The sequence below is a fragment of the Ixodes scapularis genome, unplaced genomic scaffold (assembly GCF_016920785.2).
Source record: "Ixodes scapularis isolate PalLabHiFi unplaced genomic scaffold, ASM1692078v2 PGA_scaffold13__105_contigs__length_92229423, whole genome shotgun sequence".
NCBI classification, from domain to species: domain Eukaryota; kingdom Metazoa; phylum Arthropoda; class Arachnida; order Ixodida; family Ixodidae; genus Ixodes; species Ixodes scapularis.
The window spans coordinates 69,042,215-69,067,908 of NW_024609839.1; the positions used below are offsets into that span (position 1 = coordinate 69,042,215).

The 25,694-nt window shown below is 42.8% G+C and overlaps 1 protein-coding gene across 1 annotated transcript in view; it reads left to right on the top strand.

Moving 5' to 3' along the window:
• The window catches only part of LOC8038871, a 205,496-nt gene extending 181,510 nt beyond the window's left edge, over window positions 1-23,986 (top strand). The window contains exons 6-9 of the mRNA XM_040213825.3: window positions 858-941; window positions 5,861-6,097; window positions 19,453-19,516; window positions 23,595-23,986. Coding sequence (XP_040069759.1) covers window positions 858-941; window positions 5,861-6,097; window positions 19,453-19,470 — 339 coding nt within the window. The 3' untranslated portion in view covers window positions 19,471-19,516; window positions 23,595-23,986. The remainder of the gene's footprint in view (window positions 1-857; window positions 942-5,860; window positions 6,098-19,452; window positions 19,517-23,594) is intronic.
• The last annotated feature ends 1,708 nt before the right edge of the window (window positions 23,987-25,694 follow it).

Below are 25,694 nucleotides of genomic sequence, written 5' to 3' on the forward strand. Positions count from 1 at the left end.
GCGTAGATGATGCTGGTGCTGTTAAAAGCTGTCCGGTGGTCTCTGACGTCGCAGAGCTCAGCCACTGCGCTGCGCTTATGGTCGAACTTTCGCACGTCGTTTTTGTGTTGGCGAGTTCTTTTATTGAAATTGCTCGTCTCGCTGGTCTAAATTTCTGGGCATTCAATGCAAGGGATCTTATATTCCACGCCTTCTTTTTTTTTCCTTTCACCGGGCGATGTTTTTGGACGGGGCATAAGCCATCCAAGAGTGGACATCACTTGATGGCCACGTTCATTCCTTCTTTGGCTATCACGAGTGTCAGCACTTCGCTTGTTCCTTTGATGTAGGGTACGCAGATGCGCGAGTTTGAGCAAGGCTGAATACCTGCTTGTGGCAGCTGGTGTCGGTAGCCTCGGGCTTGAGCCGTGTTATACTGTTTGCCGTATATATTTGTTTTGCTATATTGATTCGTCAGTTGCTTCTTTAATATATATTCTTGCGCTGACGTTTTAACCGATCATGTAGACACCTACTGAATATGTTTATCTTGACACCCAAATAAGTCGCGTATACTTTGCGTCACTTTGTATCAGGGCGCAGTGAAAGGTAATTGGATCAGCGGTCATGTCATACGCAAAGAAATATAACGGACGTAGTGACGTTCCACTTTTGACACCGCTTAAATAGCCGCCATTACCGCGTAGCGTCGGCTGTGCTCTGATTTATGGTGAAGCAAAGTATTGAAAGCTTTCTTTTGCTTTTGCCTATATCAGTTTTGTAAGTGTGCGTTTTAAAGCGTGTTCTTCGAGTATCGTAAGCCTTTGCACCTCGTCTGCGAACTGAACTGATCGCTTTCAAACATGTTGGCCTTGCAGATCTATTGTTTGTTGTGCGTCGTCTCCCAGTACCAAGAGTACCTTGCAGGAAGAGGGCGCTCTCACACCGTGGCGGCTGTGCAGGTACGTGCGCATCGCTCTCTAAATGTTTCTGTTGGGTCTAAAGCGCGGAGTTAAGACAGTTTTCATTCATCAGACTATTTTTCTGTACACGGTAAGGTCATGAAGCCTTGTTTCATTTTACAGACAGTAACGCGTGACGTATTTTATTTTGTTTTTATTAGTTGACGTAAAATATTAATTTTTCTGCGCCCTATGATGAAGGCGTAGATAGCACCCTACGTGCAACACGGGCCTTGCTTAGCTCAGCTAAGTATGCTTGAATGTTTCACCGACTGGTGTCTTCAGCGCTCCGTACCGCCTTTGCATTGAAAATCTTCCGAAGTTGCAAGAAAGGACGTTACGTGTAATGCAGTTGGATGTCGAGATCCTGTCGGCCGGTTGCAGAAGTACAGGCCTAAAGCACGAGCAAACACGAGTGTCGCTTTCGTCGAAGCGTCCCAACCCCTGGTTCTTGAAACTTTTGCGAACTCTAAAGCGGTTGTGCGAACTGCAACCTAATAAACTATTCTTTATTCACCTCGGCTGCTGTGCCACTACCAGGATTGCGGCAGGCGACAGCATGACGCTTTGATGATGTCAGCAGAAAAACATCGATATATCATATTTGGCGACCCGGTGAACAGATCATTCGGGGATGCGTTTCAGGTACGCTAGCTCACGTGCTTCGGTTATAGCACACATAAAAATATCCCGATATGTCTCGCCATATACGCATTGAGACATTTGTAAATGAAAAGGCACTACAGTGTGTTTCAGCTAACTTGCGCTTAGACGTACAAAAACTGGTACATGCAACGCTTGTTGAACAGTCCTATTGAGCAAGCCAATATTTGTCGCCGTCAATCCGCGACGTCCGGAATCGAAATCGTCGCTACGGTTGGTCTTCCACGATTGGGCGAATGGTGACTTTGATATGGCTAAAGGATTTTTCTTCGACGGAGGTAAGAGTAATGCGTTTTCATAGGTTATGAATGTCAAGGAATAATTCTAAGCAGCATTTTCTGAAAGTAACAAACGTTGTTGCAGCGCCCCATTATTATATACTGCAGTGAAAACTACAAGCCTGAGCTCCTTTCTCAAGGACGCACCTCGGCTTCACGAACACCCGTGCAGCAGAAATTCCTACTGTAGCTTTGGGCTGCAGCTTTGAGCCTTTTCAGCGGTACATAGAGTGACATCGGGTCCTTTTGTGGCAGTCTGCTTCTTTCTTACATATGATCCGGAGCATTTAAATGAACGGTCCACTTACGCTATACGTGGGTTGCACTGACGTCACATAGCATACTTTTGACCACCATGTAAGAGGAGACGGAAGTTGCTTTTGTAAGAATTTTGAGTGACGGGTTAATCTTCTATAATCTTCTGGGAGGAGAATAGCAACGTGTGTGCAAATCAGGGAGGCAGAAAAGAGGATCCTGATAAGAGGGGAGCTCCTTCTTTCCCTCTTCTGGTGGTCATCGGAGCGCTCTTTGAATGACGTTACGTGAATCCCATGTATTTGTGCGTGTCCACGATCACGGCATCCACCGAGCCAGCACATCTCCCGCACCAACACATCCATCGACGGATGTGTTAGCTCGGTGGATGTGTTGACATGCTTCCTTTGAAATCAGTTGCTCCATGGATGTGATGAAGCGGTGAATGTAATGGCACGATGCATCAAACGACACAATTAATGTAATGACGCGTGGGACCAGGTTGCCCATAATTGATGTAGTTTCTCCTTCGATTTTGTGTCACGACGACGGTAGAGCGGCTGGAAGGGGAACTGTGCCGGGCGCCGAATGAGCGCAGTGATATGGAGGGGTGCGAGGCGCGATGAAAAGCTTTAGAGCCTAGATTAGAGGGTCCATCTGAAGCCATGGGGATCGTTTTCAATTTAATGGCGGACGCCACCGGCGAAGATTGATCGCAAGTGCGCATGCGCCGCGTTTTCGTGTGGCGAGGAGGAGAGCAGTCGGAGGGGCTGAGACGCTCGCAGACGACCAACGCGTTCGTCGCTTGGTCGCTGCTTACATTGCAGACGTGGCCCATGAACCACGTTATCTCGATCAAGCAGCGGGAAACTCTCTGGAATCTAGGTTCTCTCAAAATGGTTGGCACCGCTTAACGCGTCTAGAGAGCCTCACGCAAGAGTGTGTCCAACTGCACACCCGGGGTACGTGTTCATGGGCGCCATTAAATAGCAAAGTTTAGCTGCGGGTCTAAAGGGCCACGTTCGGTTTTTCAAAGCAACTCCGGCTTAAACAGCCCTCGAATTGCTTGAATATTTTACGCGAAAAATAAAATTAAACTTTTCTTAAAACACCATTTTTGTTCCGATAGAATAAGTATTTTTAAGAGCAAAAAAAAAAAAAAGTGTCTAATCCGCCATCTCTAACGCCGACATTAAATTGCAAATACTTTCTCTGCTTTGAGTTTAACACACACTTACTTCAGGCTCTCTAAACTCGTCCGCTGGCTGCAGCTTCCCTAGTGGTCCCAAAAATTTTTATTCGCGTAATGTTCATCGCGGCATTTAGGCACACGACACATTTAACCGGTGAAACGTGAGCAATTCATGTAGTGACAGAAAGCCGAGTCAAAATGAGAAGTAGCTAGGCGACCTTTCAACACACGCGCTGCGGGCAGCGCGCGTGTGTTGCGATAAAAATCGTCGCCACCGAGAGTGGCGCAGCAGTCTTCAGGCGAGTCGTTTTCATCACAACTCTGTGCAGCTATGATTCCAGGAACGCGTCCCCGATTGGTGTGTTTCAAATATCGGTCCCTCGATTTTCGCCTGGTGATGTCATAGAAGTGTCATGCTATCGCCGGTCCCGATCCTGGCGGCGTCCCAACGGTGGTGGTGGATTCGGCAGACGGCTGCCCTGCTGCACGTCTCTTTACAGTGTGGCAGCCCACGGAAGTTTCGGCAAGCAGAAGTTGGGACGCCACGACGGCAGCGACACTCGCATTAGCTCGTGCTTTTCGCCATCATTTCTACGACCAACTGCCAGGATCGCGACATCCACCAGCATGACATTCCGGCTTCTTTGATGTCATTTGTTACCCCTTCGGGACGAATTTTGATGTACGGGCGGGATGGGACGCTACATACACCAGTTGGGCACGCGCTCCAGGCACCTTAGGGCAGCCCTTCGTTCCCTGCCCGGAACATTTCCCCTTTCCGCCACCAGAACGGCGCTGTGGGCACGATGGATGTGATGGCTCGAAACTGGGCGTATTTGATCGTCACCTGATATGGCACCATGGATGAGCTGGTCCCAGACGGCAAACTGCGATGATAGTACCCTAGGTCACGTGGGATCATATTTGCGTAAATCTCGCACGCTTTATTTAAAATTCTAAAAATTACACATGAAGTCTACCTTTAGGGAAACGGAGCATTGGTATGTTCCGCAGCACGCCCTAACACTATTGTATTGGGGGTTCACGCGCAATTTAATATTTCTTAAGTCAGCTGTTTCATCTCTTTTAATTGTCTGATATGGCACATCGCGAAACGCCTTGACTTTTTTCAATAGGACTGTAGACAATACTGCTTTAGGTCGACATAGGTACCGAGCCTCAGAATTTTTTTTTTACTGTCCTATATAGCGTCCTATAAATGTATGCATCAATATTTCTGCAAAAAAAAAATCAATAAATATGCGTCGAAGGGCTTTCGAATAATTACAAAAAAATAGTTACATTTCCCGGATTTGCCCTATTGTTTTACTCCGCGACGAGATCCCAATATCCGACGGGGCTTTCGAACGAGATTCCCTGCCAGACCCACGTCACCTAAAAGAAAAGGCGGGAAGCACCCCCCTTCCCCCCTCCCTTTAAAATGTCATATCTAGTATAGTTGATCCCAGCCGCAGAGCCTAGCTCGTGCCAGCGTCTCTGTCAGTGCGTCTTACAGCGTCCCCCGGTGAGCGTGACGGCTGCATGCGCGACGACGCCGCCAAAACACACGCCTCTGGCGCTTTGCGTCCACTGTCGCCGAGCTTCAGCGTGTTTGCCGCTTGGGGTGGGCTGGGGGATCATCAAGCGATGACGTCATACTTGGGCTTTCTCTTCTAGGAGCTACTGTCCGCCGTACGACCAATTGTGCCGCCGCCGCATGCACGCGCACGCTCAATCGAGTGGCCGAGATGAGACGACTTGCGGCTATATAACCTCGGAAAGTCAGAAGAGTGGCTCCGAAGACCGCCAATTTCCGTTACGGCGCCTGAGGAAGCTCCGCCTAGTGTGGGTATGCGAACAAGGCACGAGAGGGAAATCAAAAACGAAAGCGAGAATGGCGTGAAACAATTTTACGAATCATCCTTGTGAAGCAGCGCAGTAACGACAACGGCGCTACGATATTATTTATTTAGGCGAGCGCCGGGTCGCTTGCTCTGTGACAAAGGTTACGCGGTAGAGTAAATGCACCCAGAGTAGTTTTCTTTAAAATTTCTCTGCACAGTAGTTTTGACTTTTTTGTTTAACCACAATTTGAGCGCAGCCAACGCTCGGAGTTTGTGAACGGAATCACTCAGCGCGAGGGTTGCAACGTCACGACCATCGTCTGCGTTTTTCTGGCTAGGTTACCGCCGACAAAATCAATCGATCGCCTTGCGTCTCTAGGCTATACCTCTGAGTTCATGTTGCCTTTATTTTTTGACCGCGTTCTTTCAAATTGTGGGTGAGTGAAAACATTAACTTTCATTGACTTATTCATTTATTTATTTTACAGTCGGGGCGAGAGGCGTTACAGAAGGGAGTGTTGAGATCAAAATAACAGTCGACAATACTAAATAGTTCAACACGTATACGATCCCTTTCTTACCAAGCGGCGTCGGGTGGAACGCGAAGAGGGTTAAACAGGGTACTGGAGGCCGGCCCGCCTTCCGCAGGTGAAACAAAACATTGTATCGTTCGGTCGCTCGTTTCAGGACCGGGCGGCTGTTCGCTACCGACAGGGCGACAAGGTACGCACGGACGAGTCCCGCCACAACGGCCCGACCTCCTCGCTACTGCTCACCGTCCCGACGGTGTCCGCCTCGACGGGAGGCCCCCGAATGTCGACGGACATGAGTTCTATCTCGGAGGACGTCTTCAGTTCTCGCCGGATGAGCACGGAGAACACCAGCGCCGACATGGAACCGTGTCCCACAGCCACCCTCATCAAGGTACGTGCGACAGGGACGACGAAGCACTGGCGCTCGCCTGCTGCTAATTTATCACGGCTAAACTAACCTAACCTAATTTACCCAACCGAATCTGAACTAAGCTAATTGCATTTAACCAAACCTAACCGAACCTAACTAATCTTATTTAATGTTACCTAGCCTAACCAAACAGATCATCACCTAACGTAACCTAGCCTAGCCTAGCAAGACTTTGGAAAACCTAAGCCAACATAATTGAAGCCTATCTGTGTTTATCTCTATTCCGTTCGCCTCCAAGATGGCATGAAGCATTAGCTGCAAGAGCAAGCCACCACGAGCTCGTAGGTTTAATCCCTGCACTCGTGCAAGTGCAGTGAAGTTTCTTCTAAAGCATCAATTTCTGGTACGCAGCTTCCACTGAAGCCATGTAAGCGTATGGGTGATAAGAGTACAGCAGAAGTATGTTCTACCATCTTCCAGCACTTTTGTCCTTATAGTTTTGTTTTTGTTTCCACATTAACTGATCTTGGTCATGCATATTTTTGCGTATAAGTCGAATAGCATTGCACTCCATTTGCAATAGATCAGCCTATGTTTTTTTTTAATCAGAATCAATGCCGCCTATGTGAGTTTGCGACCTATGTGCATCCTATGACAAAATTTTAAGTTGAAGTTTTTGCGAGGATGTCTAGCAAAGTTCCGAGACACACTTACAAACGGAATTCCTAATTAAAGAGGTTTTGGACAAACAGGAGAGTATTTTTTTTTTAGTGCTATCGATAAAAAAACAAGAAAACAAAAAAAAACATAATCGACTACGCGAGCAAATTTACCGTATATCCAAGCATCTTGAGAGTGTTACACATAAACAAGGATCAGATGTACAACTTGTACCACTTGAGGATACCGTAAAAATATGAAAGAAGTCTCCGGTTCTCAGCATTAAAAGCTAGTCGACCTGAAAAAAAATATGTGTCAAAGGAACAACATAATCGTATTTTGCATTCATGAACACGAGCGGGAGACAGACGAGACAATAAGAAAGAAGGTTATACAAGCATTGTCCCGGGAAGGCCTGAACGTTGAAGTACACTTGGTGGAACCCATTTGCAGGCTTGGAATAAAACATGTAGATAAAATTAGGACAATTTTTTTTAATAAAATTGTACGACTAAAACGAAAAGAGTGATGAGTTTAGAAACTGTTTGAAACTGAAGGGCCAAAAAATGTCGGCATCGAATGACTACTGACAGGTGACTTTGAGTAAACGGGAGTTGCTCCAGAGCAAAGAAATATTAAAGAGAGAAAAGGTCTATAAGTTAAAACTTCTTAATGATAACCTGCGAGTCAAAAAAGGCTCGAGGTGCACTCAAGCGCTTCTTATGAGTTGTGAATGCGAAAGCATGCTTGTCGTTCTTCCGCGTCGTCCGTATTTGCGTCGGCCGATCGCAGGCTCTCCCAGCTCTCCTTCCCGCTCTGACCTTGGACGCTTTGTGTTACCGGCGCGATCCCGGCGTGGACACGCAGTGCTATGGGGTGGCTGTCGTTGAGACTGACGCGCACCGGCCAATGAGATCCTCGTCGACGCACGCCAACCAATGGGACTGAATAGGGTGACCACCCGTCCCGCGACTCGCGGGACTGTCCCGCATTGAGGGCTCGTGTCCCGCGTCCCGCAAGAAATACCAAAATCTTTAAAATGTCCCGCATTTCGCATTGTCCTAGCATTAGACTACGCAAATTCTGGCGCTTCTGAAGAGCGGGCTACGGGGTTGCGTGAAGGTCGCTGATGAACGTGTGAATCTCGGTTGCATGCCATTTTCTATACAAGCACTGCGTGCAGCGACCGTCGTTCTTACAGGAGTATGACAGGTATGTGCGTTTGTGCCTCGACCCTTGATAGCAAAATATTGCAAGCGACAATTGCTCGCCGAAATTTGAAAAATAATCTACTATTGTAGTTATTTGCAAATCATACTGTGTCATGCGAAAGGGTTGTCATGGAAAGCTTTTTTTAGTCAAGACGGCCACACAAGGAAAAAAAACCTGCAACTCACAAAGGGACATAAAAACAGCAACATAAGGTTATAATTTTGTGTAAGTGCATGTTAGCTTGTAAGTATCGAGAGGAAACGACAAGTCGAAAAATAATTACTGTTTCTTATTTCCCTTTCATGCATTGTGGTCTGGTGCAGTCGATTTACATGTTTTCAACTTAGGCACTCATAATAAAATATTTACCATAACAATTACACAAACAATATATCACTGCGAGTGAAAATTATTTTAGCTTAATTTCCGCTGCACAATCTTCAAGAGTATAATAGGCTTTCGGACTGCACAGGAGATTGGGGTGTGCGTGATGGTGAATTTTTTTAATACGTATTCGTGAGTCGTGAAAACACCGTCCTCCTCTCCTCTCCTGCCCCCCCCCCCCCCCCCCCCCCCCCAGGTCAGGGTGTCCCGCATTTCGCCTACAGGAAGGTGGTCAAACTAGGACTGAAGCCGAAATCCATCAGCTTGAATCCACTTTTTTGGGATCGGGGAAACTATAGGTGGCCGTTCCTGGGCTTTTCGCGTGGTTTCATAGCTGGGAGCTGGCTTCACTTGGAGAAAAGATTTAAGGTGCCGTTTAATGCGCTTCAAACTGATGACGCCGGACAAGTCGCCCGTTGACAAGTCGCCCGTCGAGGCAGATTAATTTCCAAGCTGTATAAACATACACACAACCCGATGACGTCGGCTCGCTCCACGGAACAGTTAATGCTTTCGCATTAAAATAGCACATACGCATTCGATGACGGCAAAATTATGTGTAAAGATTGGTGTGTATCTGAACTCGAAAAGAGCGTTCAAGGGTCTGCGTGGAAATCCGCTCATGTCATTGTCTCTCCTTGATATTCCACTGATGACAAAAAGTACAAAACAACATTGCAATAATCACAATGTATTAACGAATGAAATATTAATTTTGTAGATACTATTCTTGAAAAGAGAACTCAGGTTTCTTAAGAAATTTCCGCAACGTAAAAAAAACAAAAAACACAGCATAATTGAAGAGTTAAATATGTATTTCGTCACTACTTCATTTTCGGCCGAGATTGTGGTTAGGTCATTCAATTTTGAACACTGAAATATTTAGGAATAGGCGTCGATCGAAACGTTTAACCCGATCAGTTGCTAGTCTTCAATCAATGAAATAATTAATCAGTTGCGTGCATAACGTCTCAAAAAGTGTAAAACTACACTGTTTATTTCACTTTTTCTTGCTATGTCATCAAATGCGCCACGAAGAGCCTTATTTGACTATTGACGGGCGTCAATATTCAAATAAGGCGGTTGGTACAGAGCTGTACCACCCGCAGGAGAAATGCAATAACACGAGCGACCGATCTTAAGAACAAATGTTTATGAATTTTGGTTGAAAATTTATAATCCCCATGGGTGACTCTCGAACGCTAAACTACATTATCATAGCGCACAACAGTGCTGACTCCTAAAAACGACAAATATCACACCTGGCAGCAAGGGGGCATTTTTATAACTGAAAATCCAACCGATCGATTAACCGGATAAAATTATTAATGACGATTAATGCATTAGTTGATTAGTCGGAAGGTTAATTGATCAATTGCCCAGTCCTTTTTCTTCCGAGTGTAATGAATATACGAGTGATAGAAATGGGCGTGTATTTGGTATATTTTGTTAGTAGGGATCTGAACAGTGTGACAATCGATGTGGAAACGGAACAGGTGGAATCCGTCTAGTGACGGATACGAACGCCTAACCAATATGATATATATATGGCCATTGGTGTGTTTTACGGTTCTCCTGAAACCGGTGTCGAGACAGTTGTAGTCTAGAAGAAAAATATGTCTGTTCTAACCGCTGAGATTCTTTCTCTGGCAGGGGAGTTTAAACTTCCAGAACTAGAACAGCACAAATATAAGATAGTAAGGGTGCAGGCGAGCTGGTGGATGTTAACCATGTTGAATATACCTGAGACTGGGGTAGAAAAGAACATAAAAGTCGAAGAAAGAGAAAGGGACAGGACGACGTCTCCTGTCCCTTTCTGTTTCTTCGACTTTTATGTTCTTTTCTACCCCAGTCTCAGGTATATTCAACATAGAACAGCACGGTGATGACACTACTGTGTCAAATGAGGTTATTTATGTTAATTCGATGATATGATGACTCCCTATGATTTTGAACATCTTGTTCGGAAACCAAATAGAGGCGAAAATGTATTAGATCTGCTTCTGCGTAAAAGGGAAATTCTTCATGATGTGTCCGTCGTTTCAAATGTTAGCGACCACAACCTAGTCACTGCCAATTCAAGACTCGGTCAGCCTTGCCGTTCCCGAGGAAAGGATAAAGAAATGTTTATCTACAATTAAATTATTGAAACAAATAGAAAATAAATTGATGTATATTTAATACATTTCGAGCTTCTTGCTCTAAGTAACAGTATAGATGCCACATGGAACATTTTTAATGTAGTTTATAATAAATGATTTATAAATATATTAATATTTATAATCGTTTATTAAATGAAAAATTTTAAAAATCGCGAGAAACAAAAAGGAACACGTTTACTGAAATGAACTGATTTTACATTTCGTCTATATTTCAAATGGCGAAAGCAAAAACGAAAACGAAAACCGAATGACTTCTACCCTCAAAATACGTAAAGAAACGTAGATCTGGTTATCAGAAATATAATATTAAACCATGCATTTCTGCATCTGCCAAACTCGATAAAACTTGCTAAAAACTTTAGGAGATTTATTATCACGGTAATACGGGAGTATTTTGACAAACCCTCAAATGACATACGACTAAATAGCAACGATTTCTGAAAATAACTGCGAGGGGCATGTAAAAAGACATCAGAATTGCACACATTTTTTACCTGGACGACGTAAATAAAGAAAGTCACGAAGTCAAAACGAATTTAATTAATATTTTAGTTTGTATTTGCCTCTAGCGTGAGGCGTTATCACCCCCCCCCCCCCCCCCCGTACTTCATCGAAAATAGAGTGCCGCATATGGCATCCGTGGTTATAAATGTTGAAGACAAAGAAATGCTTAGATGAGTGTGATGTTCAGAAGACGGGAGGACATGATGGATTGACACCTAGAGTTTTAAAGTTGTGCTTATGAATTGCGTTCTCCTACCTTTACATAATTTTTTCTAAAACTTTAGACGAGGGTGCGCTTTCCAATAAATGAAATCTGACGCATTTTACTAAAGGTCACAAGCAGTGGTAAAAACACAGATAGGGAATTAACGCCCCATCTCTCTTACCTGTGCGTGTTGCACGATTTTTTAACATACCATTTGTTACGGTGTGTATAAACATCTTGATAGCAAAAGGCATTTTCTCCTGTCCAGTATGGTTTTAGAAAGCGTCTTGTGTGCGCTACACAGCTCGCCAAACTTTACCATTATTTGGTTTTAACTTTAGAGGAGAGTTGAAATGCACGTTATTTTTCTAGATTATAGAGCCCAGCTCTTAGGCGCCCTTTTCCGTATTGAGCGGCGTCGCCGTCGCCGTCGGCGCAACCACGCGTTGCATTATAGGACGCTTTTATAATGACGCGTCACGTGTGACATCACCCTCGTGACGTCACACGGCGCCTAAATTTAGCGGGGATACTTTTCCTCTTAATTGGGCGGGAAAAGTTGCCTCAGTAAATTCGGCGGGAAAACTTTTCCCGCTAAATTTAGCGGAGAAATTTACCCGTAAATTTAGCGGGAGAATTTACCAATAAATTTAGCAGAAAAAATTCACCGCTAAGGTTAGCGGAAAAATATCTCCGCTAAATTTAGGGGAAAAATCTCCGACTAAGTTTAGCGGAAAACTTTCCCCTCTAGTTTTAGCGTAAAATATTTCCCGCTATATTTAGCGGGAAAAAAATCTCCGCCAAATTTAGAGAGAAATTTCCCCTCGGAAAATATTCCCCGCTAAATTTAGCGGAAACAATTGCTCGCCAAATTAGCGAAAAAAACTTCCCGCTAAGTTTCTAGGAAACAGTTCCCCGCTAAATTTAGCAAAAAAAAAAAAATTCACCGCTACATTTAGCAAAAAAAATTCCCCGCTAAATTTTGCGGTAAAAAAATTTAGCTGAAGAAATAACTGCCCTGCTAAATTTAGCGAAAAAATTTCACCGCTAACGTTAGCGAAAATATTTCCGCTAAATAGGAAGGGAGAAGAGGAGGAGAAGAGGAAGGGAGGAGATAAATACCCTTCCCTACGTACCCTCCCCTCCTCTTCCTCAAGAGCTGCGCTCTAATTTGGCATTACAGGGAATTGGAAACGTCTTTCATTTTTTTAAACAATTTACAAATTGTATTATCTGTTGCTTTTACACAATCTGAGATCTCTTGATATTGACAACAATGAATGCCAATAATGCAAAAAAAAATTTAAATTTTTTATAGCACTGAATATGATTTAATTTGTGATGCGACTGACGTGCCAATAGAGGCTCTGCCAAGACCACTTTTATTTGTTTTTGTTATCAATGGCATATCGTTAGGCATTATCTCGTCTTTGTGGCTGTTTGCAGACGATTTTGTTTTGTATAGCACAATAGATAGGGCAAGTGAAGTTATTGTTTTACAATCATGGATGAATGATTGAAAGTGATTAAAACTTGGGAGTTGGATCTGTTTACTGAAAAGTGTGTGCAGGTAACTTTACGGACGAAACGCTTTTCGCCCCATCATACTATAAAGTGTCAAGACTCACGGGAAATATTTGCTATCACTTTCTCAGGCACGTTTTGTTTTAATTGTCATGTTACCCAACTATAACAAGTTGGCCGAACCTTACTTCCTGATTTGAAACTTACGTATTTCTCTATAAAAAAAAGGTAACTGCTTGTTGCTCTTTGGTAGGACCTACAATTAAATATCTGTGCGCTTTTCAGAATCCGCATTAAAAGTTTATAAAAGCAAAACCGGCAGCAAGCTGCCGGTTATACTGGCTTGGGCTCACTCGACTTGACCCCTGTATGCTGTTATTTTTCTGGATCTGGAGCTCTAACTCTAACGTGACGGAGGCCGTTGCCTGTGATGTATTTTCATGTATTTTCTTGGTTTCGCTAACGAGTGCCGCGACCATGTTACCCTTAAAACTACCACTTCTTTTTTTTTTTTATGTGTTTTGTTGGAATGTATTTTTTTCATGCTCAAGTGTTTTTACTTGTACTATTATACATGACTATTTTCTTTCGCTTTTTCCAATGCTCCTCCTCTCCTTTAGTCTCTCCAAAAAGCGCTTTGCAACTGTATTTTCTGCACACTTGAAGAAGGGAAGTCTCTTCCCGAAACGTCGTGTATTAAAGCCTCTACTGCTGTTCAAACATTTTTCCACGTTTTCGGAAATAAGAATAGAAATGCACCTGTAACAGGGATGCAACATTTAATTGGACGAAACCCTTTACGCACAAGCGGGAAAATTTTTCGACTGAGGATTTTTTTCTTTTTTCTGGATGGTTAATTGTTTAACGAGGAGTACTAAACAAATTACCAAAGGACATCCAAATTTTGCACGAACCATTCGAGGAAGACGCAAACAAATATTTTGTCCTACCAATTATAAAAGCATTACCTTTTCTTTAAGCAGTTACTGGATGGGAATAGTTGCCGGATGCCTATTTTATGCGTAACGAAGCGGGGCCATTCTTTTGGAAGGCGGTCCCATTATTTTTTTAAATTTTGTTCTCTACGTGCATTTCTTATGTGTTTCTTTTTACAGCTTTTACGGCGTGGTGTATCACTAATTACAATCACAAGATTGTGTGTTTTGTTTTATTCTTCATGGCCGTACCTGCTACGGGTCTTTTCTGTAAACAAAATAAATAAACACAGCTCTTTTTTTTTTTTGTTTTTTTGTCTCTAGAGTCTTCCTTCTCCATTATACTTTTGAATATTTAGGACTGACGGAAAAGTCAAAGTGCAAAAAAGAATATTCTGTTCGCCGATGTAAAGAAAATATCGCAGTGAATGCAAATCGCCAAAAAGGTGACTCTCCGTTTGCAGGTATCCGCCGCTCCACCTTGCGTCTGTACGCAGCGTGCGCTGCGATGCCATGAAGTAATTGAAACGGCGCCAAAAGTTTGTTGTCGTGGCTGGGACTCGTCGCCTTTAGGCGCTCGCTATACACCGATGTTTGTTCGCAAACAAGCTTGCTGCCGCCTGCTATCGACGGACACCTGCGCGCTTCCGTTTTTACTCTCCTTTTCCTGGTGTCTCCCCATATTATAGACGCTGAAATGTTCGGTTCAACCATCCCTTTAAACCCGATCACTGTGCGTTGCTGGATGACAAATAAATACGCTACCGGAAGTCTACTGGGGCACCTAATGTAGCGGCGCCCTCATGGTGTTAACTCCCGCCAAATGCGGTGAATATCACCCAATCACAAACAGTGAACGTTACGTGATCATGGGCATTTTTTTCTTTACTCTGCGGGATTAGTTTAGACTGCAGCAGCAAACGCACAAAACGACGCGCGCCATGACGACGCAATTATCGCGCCGCTCGATTGCGTCGGCCAAATCGTAGTTTTGATTGCTGCCGGACATAATTTGAATTTGATAATAGACGTGCCATGAGGACGGCGACGCCGATCAATTATCAGAATAAATTGGGTGTAAGGCGTAAGATTATAGGTCATGGCAATCGAGTAATGTGACCAAACATCGTCAATGTTGTCTTATTCTTCAATAGCATGTATACACATTCATTTATCATTGAATACATATGTAAAGTATCTGCCAATACACAGTATGAAGATCTAATATGTTAGGATGTAGTCTCGCGGTCGTCTTGATTGCGGAGCGCAAGTTCGTCTGCTTCTTTTGCAGGGATTGTGGTGATGTCAGAAAGCAGACCTCTGATGGGCTCGGATTGTAGGATAGTGTAATTTTACACTATCCTACAATCCTACAAAAAAAGCTTGTGCAGCAGCCGATAGTGTAATTTTACTTATAACGTTTTGCCTCGCCTATACTAGCAACCGGGCAAAGTTGTGCGGTATGCGCGTTGCGCGCGTCGCTCAAAGAAGTCTTAATGGGCGATACGTATATTTCGAATACATGTAAGTACCTTAGTTTTACGAAGTTTTAGTTGTAAATTACGCAATTATAGTTTGCCCCACAAATGTCTTCAGAGTAGACAAAGGCAGAGGCGTATAAGCCTTATTCAACAGAATGCTTTGTACAACAATTCAAGCATAAAAAGGTTCCTTTCAAAGTAGCGCGGTTGCGCCCGTTCATTCTTCAACAGTGCAGATGCTTGTGAAGTTGAGTATTACGGAGATAAACAGCTGCCCCAAAACATGGCGGGTGTTTTGAACACCGCAATGGTTTACGTCGTTTTCAAAATGCAAACTATGGAGGAGGACTTTCATCGATTTGCATTTTTTTGAAATTTTAGGAAATCAGAAAAAAGAAAACGGTATATTTTAAGTTCCGGCATCATCGACGACTTTAGAAACTTGTCTCACTTGTTTCCAAAGGACACTCTGCTCGTGCTTTTCCATAAGTTATTAAGTAAAGCGTTTCACGATATCGAGCGGATCGAGACTTCATCTGTCTGTTGAATGAGGTGCAGCGCATGTATGATGACGCCGGCAAGACGTTCGTTTTTTTTTTTTTTTTTTTTTTTTTTTTTTTTTTTTTTTTTATTGGCGCAACGACATTTTAATAGCTGAACATGTGACGACAGCGGACAACAGAATGGCGTCTGCTCTGCGTCTCTGGTCACGTGACAACCCGCCGGAAGTCTTTCTATTGAAAATAAACAAAGCTATCGTGCCGACGCTTTATTAAATTTGAAAATTTACGGAATCTTGTCCTGGGCAGCGGCTAAAAGCGACCGCGATTTTAATTTGAGAAAGACAGAACGACAGAAAGATTGAAAGAGAGGAAGACATGAAATAACAAAAATCGTATTGTGTCAAATGTTTTCGAGTCTGAAGAAATAAAATAGAAGTTCTTTTCATCGGAGGAAGTTTGCATCTCCGGGAAATAAAGCTTACTTATAAAAAGAAATGTAAATTCGCGAAGCACCCAATTGTATACAAGGGAACGGGATACGGACTTCGTTTCGGCACACATCATTGTTTCGCAAATCTTTTCAGATTCGTAGGGAGCTAGATTTCTGCATGTCTGTAGCATGCATTGCAAGACGAGTCGAACTCAGTCTAGCCTTTCAGGAAACTAAGGGGATCAGTAAAACCGTTTTCGGGATTTCAGTTAGAAGGGGAATACTTTTGTCCGCCTCTGCCGCCGTGTAAAGGACCGTGGGCAACCTCTGGCGTATGCGTCCGTGCCAATCAAAGTGAGCCGAAATGAAGTACAAAACATACTTAATTACTGGCTGTGTAAGTGAGACACCAAACATATTAGACGCCACTTGCAACAAAGACACAACATAGCCGCTTTTTTTTTCATTTTTCTAACAGATCTGTGTTAATCTTACTTAACTCTCGTTCGAACACTTGCGACCTCTTTGAACCGAGTGTCTTGGAACCTCTTAATATCTCTTACGACGAGAGAACATATTAGACGAACCTTGCAACAAAGACACAACATAGCCGATATTGTTTTGCATTTTACTAATAAATCGGTGTGTTTCTCTTACTTCCTATTTTTTGTTCGAACACTTGCGACCTCTTTGAAGCGAGTTCCTTGGTAACTCTTAAAATCTTTTACGACGAGAGGACACACTGGCGCCATCTATTGGGTAGCAGTGTAAACTTGGCGGTCCGGCATATTTTCTTTTTCTCTCGCGCAATATCCTTTCTTTCTTAGCTCGAAAAACTTTTGTCAGTGTTATAAACGAGCCTTTCTCATAGGTATTACGTACATTTGACTTCGGAAATCCTGTAAACCCTTCACTCTTGTGAAATGCCGTTACAGGGTCAACGCACAGATGGCGCCAGGATGCCAGTGTCTTCTCTCGTCCTAAGAAATGTTTGGGGGTTTCAACAGGTCTCGTCTCTCCCGGTCGTACTGGGTTGCAAGTGTGTGAACGGGCCTTATACTTCCTTTCATATGAAGTTCGGCCACAGCTAACGATACGATCCGGTGTCTCCAATCGAGGAACAACAAAAACGTATCGTTGTGGCACTCGTCTTGGCAGGTTTGACATCATCGGCTCAGGCATTCACGCACTATGACTGCGTCGTGATCCTGCCCTTGTTTTTTTTTTACGTGAATTATTTAGCCATCCACAGAAAACGCACATAGAAAGCGAGTGCCACGATAATGCACTTTTGAGGCTGCTTGAATCGCACATCCGATTTTCACGTGGGCTGCGGTTGGACTATTGCGAAATAAAGTATAGACAAGCTGACTCATTGAGAAATTTTGATCGCACTGTAGTACTTTTGGTGGTGGCCTCTCCGCGTTAAAACAAAACTTAAAGAAACCGCGATTGCTTTTTTTTTTCGCTAATGGTGTCACGTTATGTATGTATATCGATGGTTCACACTGATTTTTCTAAGCCTTATGGGGAGCTAGTTTCTAGGGTGCAGCTGCCGCTTCACTGGCCACGTTAAGTTGGAGAACTTGCCTAACCACTTACACGGAAGCTTTCATTGGCGAAATGATGAGTTGATGGCGGTGAATTCGTCGGCTGGGATTTTGTCGACGGTCTTTTTTTACGATCGCTGATTTTCATGGACGGTGCGTAGGAGCGCATATTCGACGTCCAAGCTACTAAATAAATGCATATGAGATGCTGTAAATTTGCAAATTTAACTTAATATTGTTAATTTTGGACAAATTTGAAAATATATTTCCTGATAAGGTCGTCATACAAAATCAAAACTCCCGCCAAGAAAAAAATGTTATTCTGGAAATTTAAAGAGAGTAATGCAAAACACTATCCTAACCTGTTAACACCGCAGCTTGGGGTAGTTGGTTTTCTATGTTTTAGTACTTCACAGCGCATAAACGTCTCATTTTGTGAGGTTTATTCACTTTGAAGTAGTAAAGCCATACTAACATAGATAATTCAGAGCAGTAGTAAATCCTGCTTTTGTGAATCTAGGCAATATAAGCATGCTGCCTCGAATTCAATTGTTACCGTATTTCAAGAACAAGCGGCAAAGTCAAGCGTCGCTGTCGTCTCGGCATACCGGCTCTGGGCATTTGAAGCTACCTTGAACTGTCAACATGAACAACGACCAACATTAGAATAGGCGTCTCCTGCTTCCACGTCCGCTGCTGTGTCAGCACCAGAATCAATGGCAGCCAAGATAGCAAAGTGTGGCGTCATCTGGCGGAAATCGAGGAACTAGAAAAGAGGGCGCGCCATACGCACTTTTTCTGGCAAGGTGAAAAAGGGGTTTCAGTTCTACGGCGTACAGCAAACGTCCTTTACCTTCGAGAATGCTTCAGCGTCCCGTGCACCTTGAGCGCACGCGCGCGTGGCCGAAGCACGGCAGAAGCCATGGAGCACTTGGTGGATATCAGGTATTCAAAAGACACGCCCTTCCGTTCTTATCCTGTCTGTGACTACATTAGGAAACGCGTTGCAGTCACCTCACAGCATATTACGCCGCCATTTTTTTGGATCGCCTACACCCTCCTGCATTTGAGAACACACCGAAGCGTGCCAGCGTTGTGGCCGTTGTGAAACGCCTCCAATGCGTTAGGGACTCATTTCAAATGTCGCGAACGCAAGCTATAGCCTGCGCTTCTTTTGTGACGACGGTATAGGGGACGTGTACGTCTTGCCTTTTGGGTCTATTGCGTCCCACGTCGAACGGAACGACAGCGCGAGGTGACGCCAAGACACAAGCATCTGCCCCAGTGGCTGCCTGTCGATCTTCAGCGTGTCTACTCCTTGGGGCAGGTTGAGGATTCGTTAACCATACCGTGAAGTTAATAAGGCTATTCCTGCTAGGGCGGTGTTTAGAGTGCCTAGCACAATTCGCTCGAGGCGTCTGCACTGATGTATATTGTGCATCCTTGAATGTGGCTTGTGTTGCAATAGGCTCAGGTGGCATCCCGGCGGCCATAGCCTCACACAATCAAATGTGTGGCGCGTTATGAAATACAGTTGCCTACTTTCGTGCGGAACGTATACTTTTACCGGCTTAAATAATTTTTTTCGACTTTTCTTATCACAACATTGCGTGCAATACTTTGTGTGGGAAGGGAGCTACTATATAGACCTGATCCGTAGTTGCCTTCCGTAAAAACAGCGTGAAAGAACGACCGACCATTCAGAAGAGATGTTGCGGCGCTCGTGCCTTCCTTGTTAGCGCGTAGAATGTTCGCGTTTTTTTCTTTTTTTAATATTTAATAGGCTGATATACTTGCCAATTGTCGTTTCTTGCTCTGTTTTCCAGATCAAAACTCCTCCCTGAATGGCTCCCATCCTCTCGTTGCCCAACGCTGTAAACTATGTCCGCAGTAAGTAGCGCTTTTCCTTTATGCAACTAAGATGTTCGAACCAAATGCTGACTCGGGGATTACGAGGAGTTGAAATAGGTACTTACTGGTTCATAATGTGCTGGGCCTGTTCAATGATTGAGTTGTTCTCAGAGTCATGCTTTATAGTACGAATATGTTCCGAGTTCGCGGCACGATCTTACGGGTTGCCATTTGCGGATCCTATAACAACCATGGGATAAAATAATTTATATTTGTTTCCGTATCCAAGATGCTTAAAAAAAAAAAAACGCTAGGATATGAATGAAACCTTAATGGCTGCTTGTTTTCTCTTGTAGCGCTCGTTTCTTTTTTCTTTTCTTTTTTTTGACGTTCTATTTTTTACAGCGGATGATTAAAACTCCAACAGATTTAGTTAAAAAAAAAGCCGTGAAAGGCAAAATAATGAGGCCTTTGCAGGTAAGTTAAACTGACAAGCAGGCATAACACGCGGGTATAATTGTCACAGGTAGGTAAATAAATATCTAACATTCTGTAATTACACTTTTACTTAGTGAAAGCAAACATATGTTTCCACTAAGAAATTTGATGACAGTCATATAAAACCACTAACTCGATCAATTTTAGAAAACAAATGTGAGGCACGTAATAAGCGCAGGGGTAAGATAAGGTTTCCAGTCGAACGATAGGCCCGACTCTAGTGTTCTGAAAACGCGAATAACCTCTCTAGTAAAAAATCTAATTTCTTTGAGAAATGCCTGGTGTCCAATAAACACCATATGAATCATAAGAAATATATAAAAACATAGGAAATGTATAAGAACCATAAAGATATAAGTACACATAAGAACCATGTAAGAAACTTATAACAAAATTCTAATGGTTCTTATATGTTCTTATATACCTCAAATAGTTCTTATATGGTTATATATGTTCTTATATATATTGTATGATTCATATGTGTTTATTTGACACTGAAATTTCTCACGCAAATTAGATTTTTCAATAAGGCTTTTCATCCGTGTTTTCAAACCGCGGGCGTTGCGCCTTTTGCACGAGTGGAACCTCTAGCCTTACCTCACGCTTACCCCATGCTTAAAATGTTTCCAAAATTAAGCAATTTAGTGGCGTTAGATGATGCTCAGCCAGTTTCTAACCGAAACGTGTTTATTTTAAATAATTAGAAAGTTGATTATCACACTCTAGCTCATTGTGACAATGAACCCCATATATTATGCTCTCCGAGGCATATAACTAAAAAGCCTAAACCGGATTAACGTTTTTCTTTTTTTTGTTTTACGTTGTTCTCTTAAAAAAAAGATTTGTTCAAGATGAAGTTAAAAATCGAACACCCTATATATGGTTCTTGATCTAAACGTTTAAATTTTGCCTATTCGTCCATACGTCTTAAACCTCATTTTGTACAATTGTTAACACATTGATAAATACAGTTTTTTTTTCTCTCTACCTCCGCTTTTTGATGAAAGATATAACTTGCGTATGGCTTCCGATGGTCCAGAATATGCAGGGTGGACCTCTTGCGCAGTTAACTTATAAACTTGGTGATCTTGTAATTCGCATGAAGGTAATTGAACGTAGCAATTTTCTAGATCATTTCAGATGATGAACTTATTTTATGCGTTATAGGTCCCTCAACTTTCTCTTAATAGAAGGTAGATGACGCACGCACTAAGTTATTATCATAATTGACAGCCGGTTGTTTTACCGCCTAGCGGACAACTGCTTTTCCGAAAGCTCCAACTACGTTCTTTCTAGGTATGAGCACTTCATTGATTAAAAGATCGATCACTATATATTTACTTTTTGTAAATATCGTTATATTTTGAGTAGGTTAATAGCTTGTCTTTAACGTAAAAAGAAGTGTGGGTGACAAAGGAAAAAGTAAGTATGTCGCATTTGATATGTTTACGCTTTTTTTTAGGACGCGTTACATTTGTTTTTACCGAGTACAGCTTGACAAATCTGATTACACATTTACAAGAATGACCATATTTCTTCTGGAAATAGATTTATTAGTTTCGCTTCTAGGTTTAGAAAGAACTAATATTTCGCGCACTCGATTAGTACAATGTCAGGAAACTTATCTGATATATTGTGAGCGCATCAGAAGTCTGTTCTCGGGCCGCGTTAAAATTAAACATTTTGCCCACGATAAATTTCCATATTCAGAAATACAAACATCCGATGATCAGAAGACGTTAAATGAGCATTTTTAGAAATTGACAAGCATGGTGTGATGCAAAAAAGAAGAAAAAAAAACAGTATGCATGAACAAAGCGCAAACAAAGTACATGCACAGTTCACCAAAAGTGTTGAGGCTATTCTTTTAAAATGTGCACGTGATTACAAACACCAAGGTTCTTTTTCGAAATCAAATCTGGACTGGAATGCACACACAAAAGATATCTCCAATTTGTGCCAAAACAAATATTATGGACACTTAGATGGAAGTTGAAATTTGCCGGTCCAGAGCTCAAATTAAAAGCATATCAGTGATATCACAAACGGTTGAATAAGCATTCACATTTTGGGAACCATTTACACAACAAAGCATTCCCGAAATAAAACCATTAGAGAGTAAAGCTGTCAGATTTATTTACGGACGCAATCGACTTACAGGTGTCTCCCCACTGAAGTCCGATGCGAACCGTTTGACCATAAGTAAACCAGTATAATGTTCACTCGACTGAATAAATTTTTTTTTAATTGCTGCATGGCGATTATTTTATTCATATTCACAAGTATATGTTACGTGTTCAAACTTCAGAAACAGAATAGAACGACGCATAACAAATGTATTGTGCCTCATCGTTTCAACACTAATTAATTTAGGAACTATTTTTTTCTTTGTTAAACATATCGATGAATTGAACTGACTATACACGTATGTTGTTTACACTGAAAATGCGTGTGATTTCTTGCTAACATTTCTAATACTGAAAAGTGTTCGTAGTTTTTAGTTGCCTACGAACCTGCTTTGGCCTCATAGCAGGCTGTATGTAAAAAATGAGTTCGCGATGGCGTGTTTATGACCCAATAAAAATATATATATTTAATTTAAAACAATTCACTTCTTTTGGAAGTCTTATGCCTTGTGGTCAACTCAAACGATAAATCACTAACACGACTCATTTACGCAGACAAAAACGGCAGGGCGTGTACTTTGAACGCCCAGCGTCAGAAATCACGGTGGAAGGCGTCGAAAGCACGGCGGAAAGCGCCCCATGCTTTCCGTCGTGCTATGGCTGTGCGCGCAGCGCTCGAAGCGCACTTGACGCCCAAGCGCTGTGGAAGCTAGGATCTTCGCTCATTAGGCGTGACAATGGAAGCTCATCTTTGCCGTTATAATTTTGTAAGTGGCTTTAAAAACCCAAATAAATGATAACGTAATTTTTGGTTAAGATTTTAATGACGCCTAGCCCTAGCTGGTACTAAATTCTGTCCAAATCATCACGCCTATTCAAGTTCATGATTAGTCTTGTCTTGTTTGCCTTCAATTAAATAGCATATTGTAAAAAATAGACATAAGTGTAGGCACAGTGTGTAACTGTCTTAACAATTACTGGTGATCATATTAAAACTTTGAATATCTCTTCACCTTCAGATAGTTCGGCACATTTCGTTCTTTACACCTCCGCGGCTTATCTTTAGTGTCTCTACAGAACCCTGATCATATGTGTATAATCACATAAATATGCCAATATTTTACCGCATTCTCAATGCCGTCAAATCTTGAATATTTAAGCGTTTTTGCAGTGTTATGCACTATTTGTTACTTTCTACCTCACTGGTGGGATAGAAAACAAAAACCAGCAATCAAGCGTTAGTAAAGTTTTATTGGTATTTTTGTTTCTTATATAAACGTCAATATTGGCTTGTGTTTAATTCGTTAGTTCGCTGAACATAAAATCATATTTATTCGAATTGCTCATGACTAACTAAAGATGAAATAAACTGTGTAAAAATACGAGAGTGGGTAAACATAACACCATGTCTTCAATATCATATTATTTGATTATGCTTGAATTTGTCAGAAAACCTTTTCTCTCACCCCGTATCTGTATTTTGTTTCACGCAGCCGAGGTTTTCAACCGCACTACCCGTCCATGATGTGTCCCATTGCGCTCATCTGTACAAAAAACTTCACCCATCATGAAGAAACCATGGCTACCGTCGGCAAGAAATTCTTCGCAACGCTTCAGCGCTCTTTCAAGAGACATCCCACCTAGCGGACACTCTATGAGCTGCTACTTTCCGAGTGGAAACTCCAAAATGTAATCTATGTGTGCGTTATCAAGTGTTCCGGTTACAATTCGCAAGTACAAACACCAAAAAAAGGTGTCGAGCAGTATAAGAAAATATAGGTGAAAGTCATTAAAGTGCTGTTCGTCCCAGGAAGTCAAAGATATGGCCTGCAGAAGACAGCCTGCATCACGGTCGTGCATGAAACTACAACGTGACTACACGAAACTTAAGGGTGAGTCCGAGTTCGTTAACGGTTCTTCCGACAACTATACTTCGTTTCAGCTTGAGTCCAGACGCAGCGAACGCTAAGAGGCAATGTGATCAATAAGTAGCGTCAAATGCGCGAGTCACTAGGCCTTTTCGGTTTGAGATTGGTTCAACGATACTAGAACACGTGCAGAAACATGACGAACATCATGATGGTACCCTTTCGACGCTATGGTCCCTTAAGCTCGTACCGTCGGTGCGTCTGAACTTAAGGTGAAACGGTGTATAGTACATTCCCCTCCGCAAAGAGTGCAACGACACAGCGTTTGCCACCTCCGTCAAGTCCTGCTCAGACATTTGAGTCCAAGGGTGCAAGTATGCTCCGTATAGGGAAAATATGGGGCAAGTATGCTGCGAGTGCTTTTCACTGCTTATGGCGACACGGTTGCTATGACAACCGAGCTCCGCGGAACGCGCCGCGGTGGAACGTAATGCAGCGAGCAAGTCCCCTGCTTCTTGCGCAAGAGTTGCGGTGACGCCAAAAAGACGCCGAACTTTGATTGCCTCTGATTGAAGGATAGGGGGTAGACCTTCAAGCAAGCTGCCTTCAGGTCTACCCTCTATCCTTCATTCAGAAGCAATCAAAGCTCGGCCTTTTGACGTCACCACAACCCCTGCAAAAGAAGCAGACGAACTTGCGCTCTGCACAAGTCGTAAAGCAGTCGGTCACAAACAAACGCTCCGTGCAAGCATGAAGCTTCCGTCGAGTGCGTCTTCACCATCTGTCTTGCGGTCTTCCATGCAGTAGTTACACTCTAAAAAAAAAGGCGTAGCTTTTACACCCCTTGTCACAAATTTGACACCCAAAAACTTCAGTTTGACGTACAGCGCAATAGCATCGAAATGACGGCAGTAACTTTTACGAGAGGCTTGATGACGGTTGGATACAACATATTCAACAGCTAAAGTACTTATCAAAGACTTCAAAAGAAAATCACTGAGGTTTTCGCAGTAGGGCCCAGAAAACCCCGAAAACTTTTTTTGCATTGAGTTATACGTGCATTAGATATTTTAATAACTTGAACAACTCGGCTATCAAGCCGCTCGTGAAAGTTGGTACCTTCGGTTCAACCTCAGTGCGCTGTATGTCGAACTGAAGTTTTGGGGTGTCAAATATGTGACATGGGGTGTAAAAGCTACACCTTTTTTTTTAGAGTGTATGTGACGAAGGAATGATCTATTATTCGACTTAATAAATAACGTAATTTGCGCCATCTTTCATTTAAAAATAAAACAAGGAAAGAAATAGAAACTACAATAATTAAGACGAACCCTGATGGACCCGATCGTTAGTATAAAACTGCAACTGCCATGGACAGCAGTCTTTATGTGGTTAGGTTGCTGGGGTGGTTGTGTGACGTGTTGAATACCTCACGCGCCTATTGTAGAACACGGAAATGATGAGAACGCCACGAAGGAACTTATGTTATTCTGCCTCGAGGGCGAGCTTCCTATATTCGACAACACGACGGCGCCTCGTGCATTACGACCGTGCACGCGCAGTCAAAGAACGGCGAGAGGCATGAAGCGCGTGCTGGAGGCAGGCTGTTTGAAAAAGCACGCCCTGCACTTGTCATTACGTGAGTTAAGTAATAATTTCCAGTCTTCGCCTTCAGCAAAAAAAAACATTCTGTGAAAAAAAAAAAAAAATTCTGTAGAGCGTTTC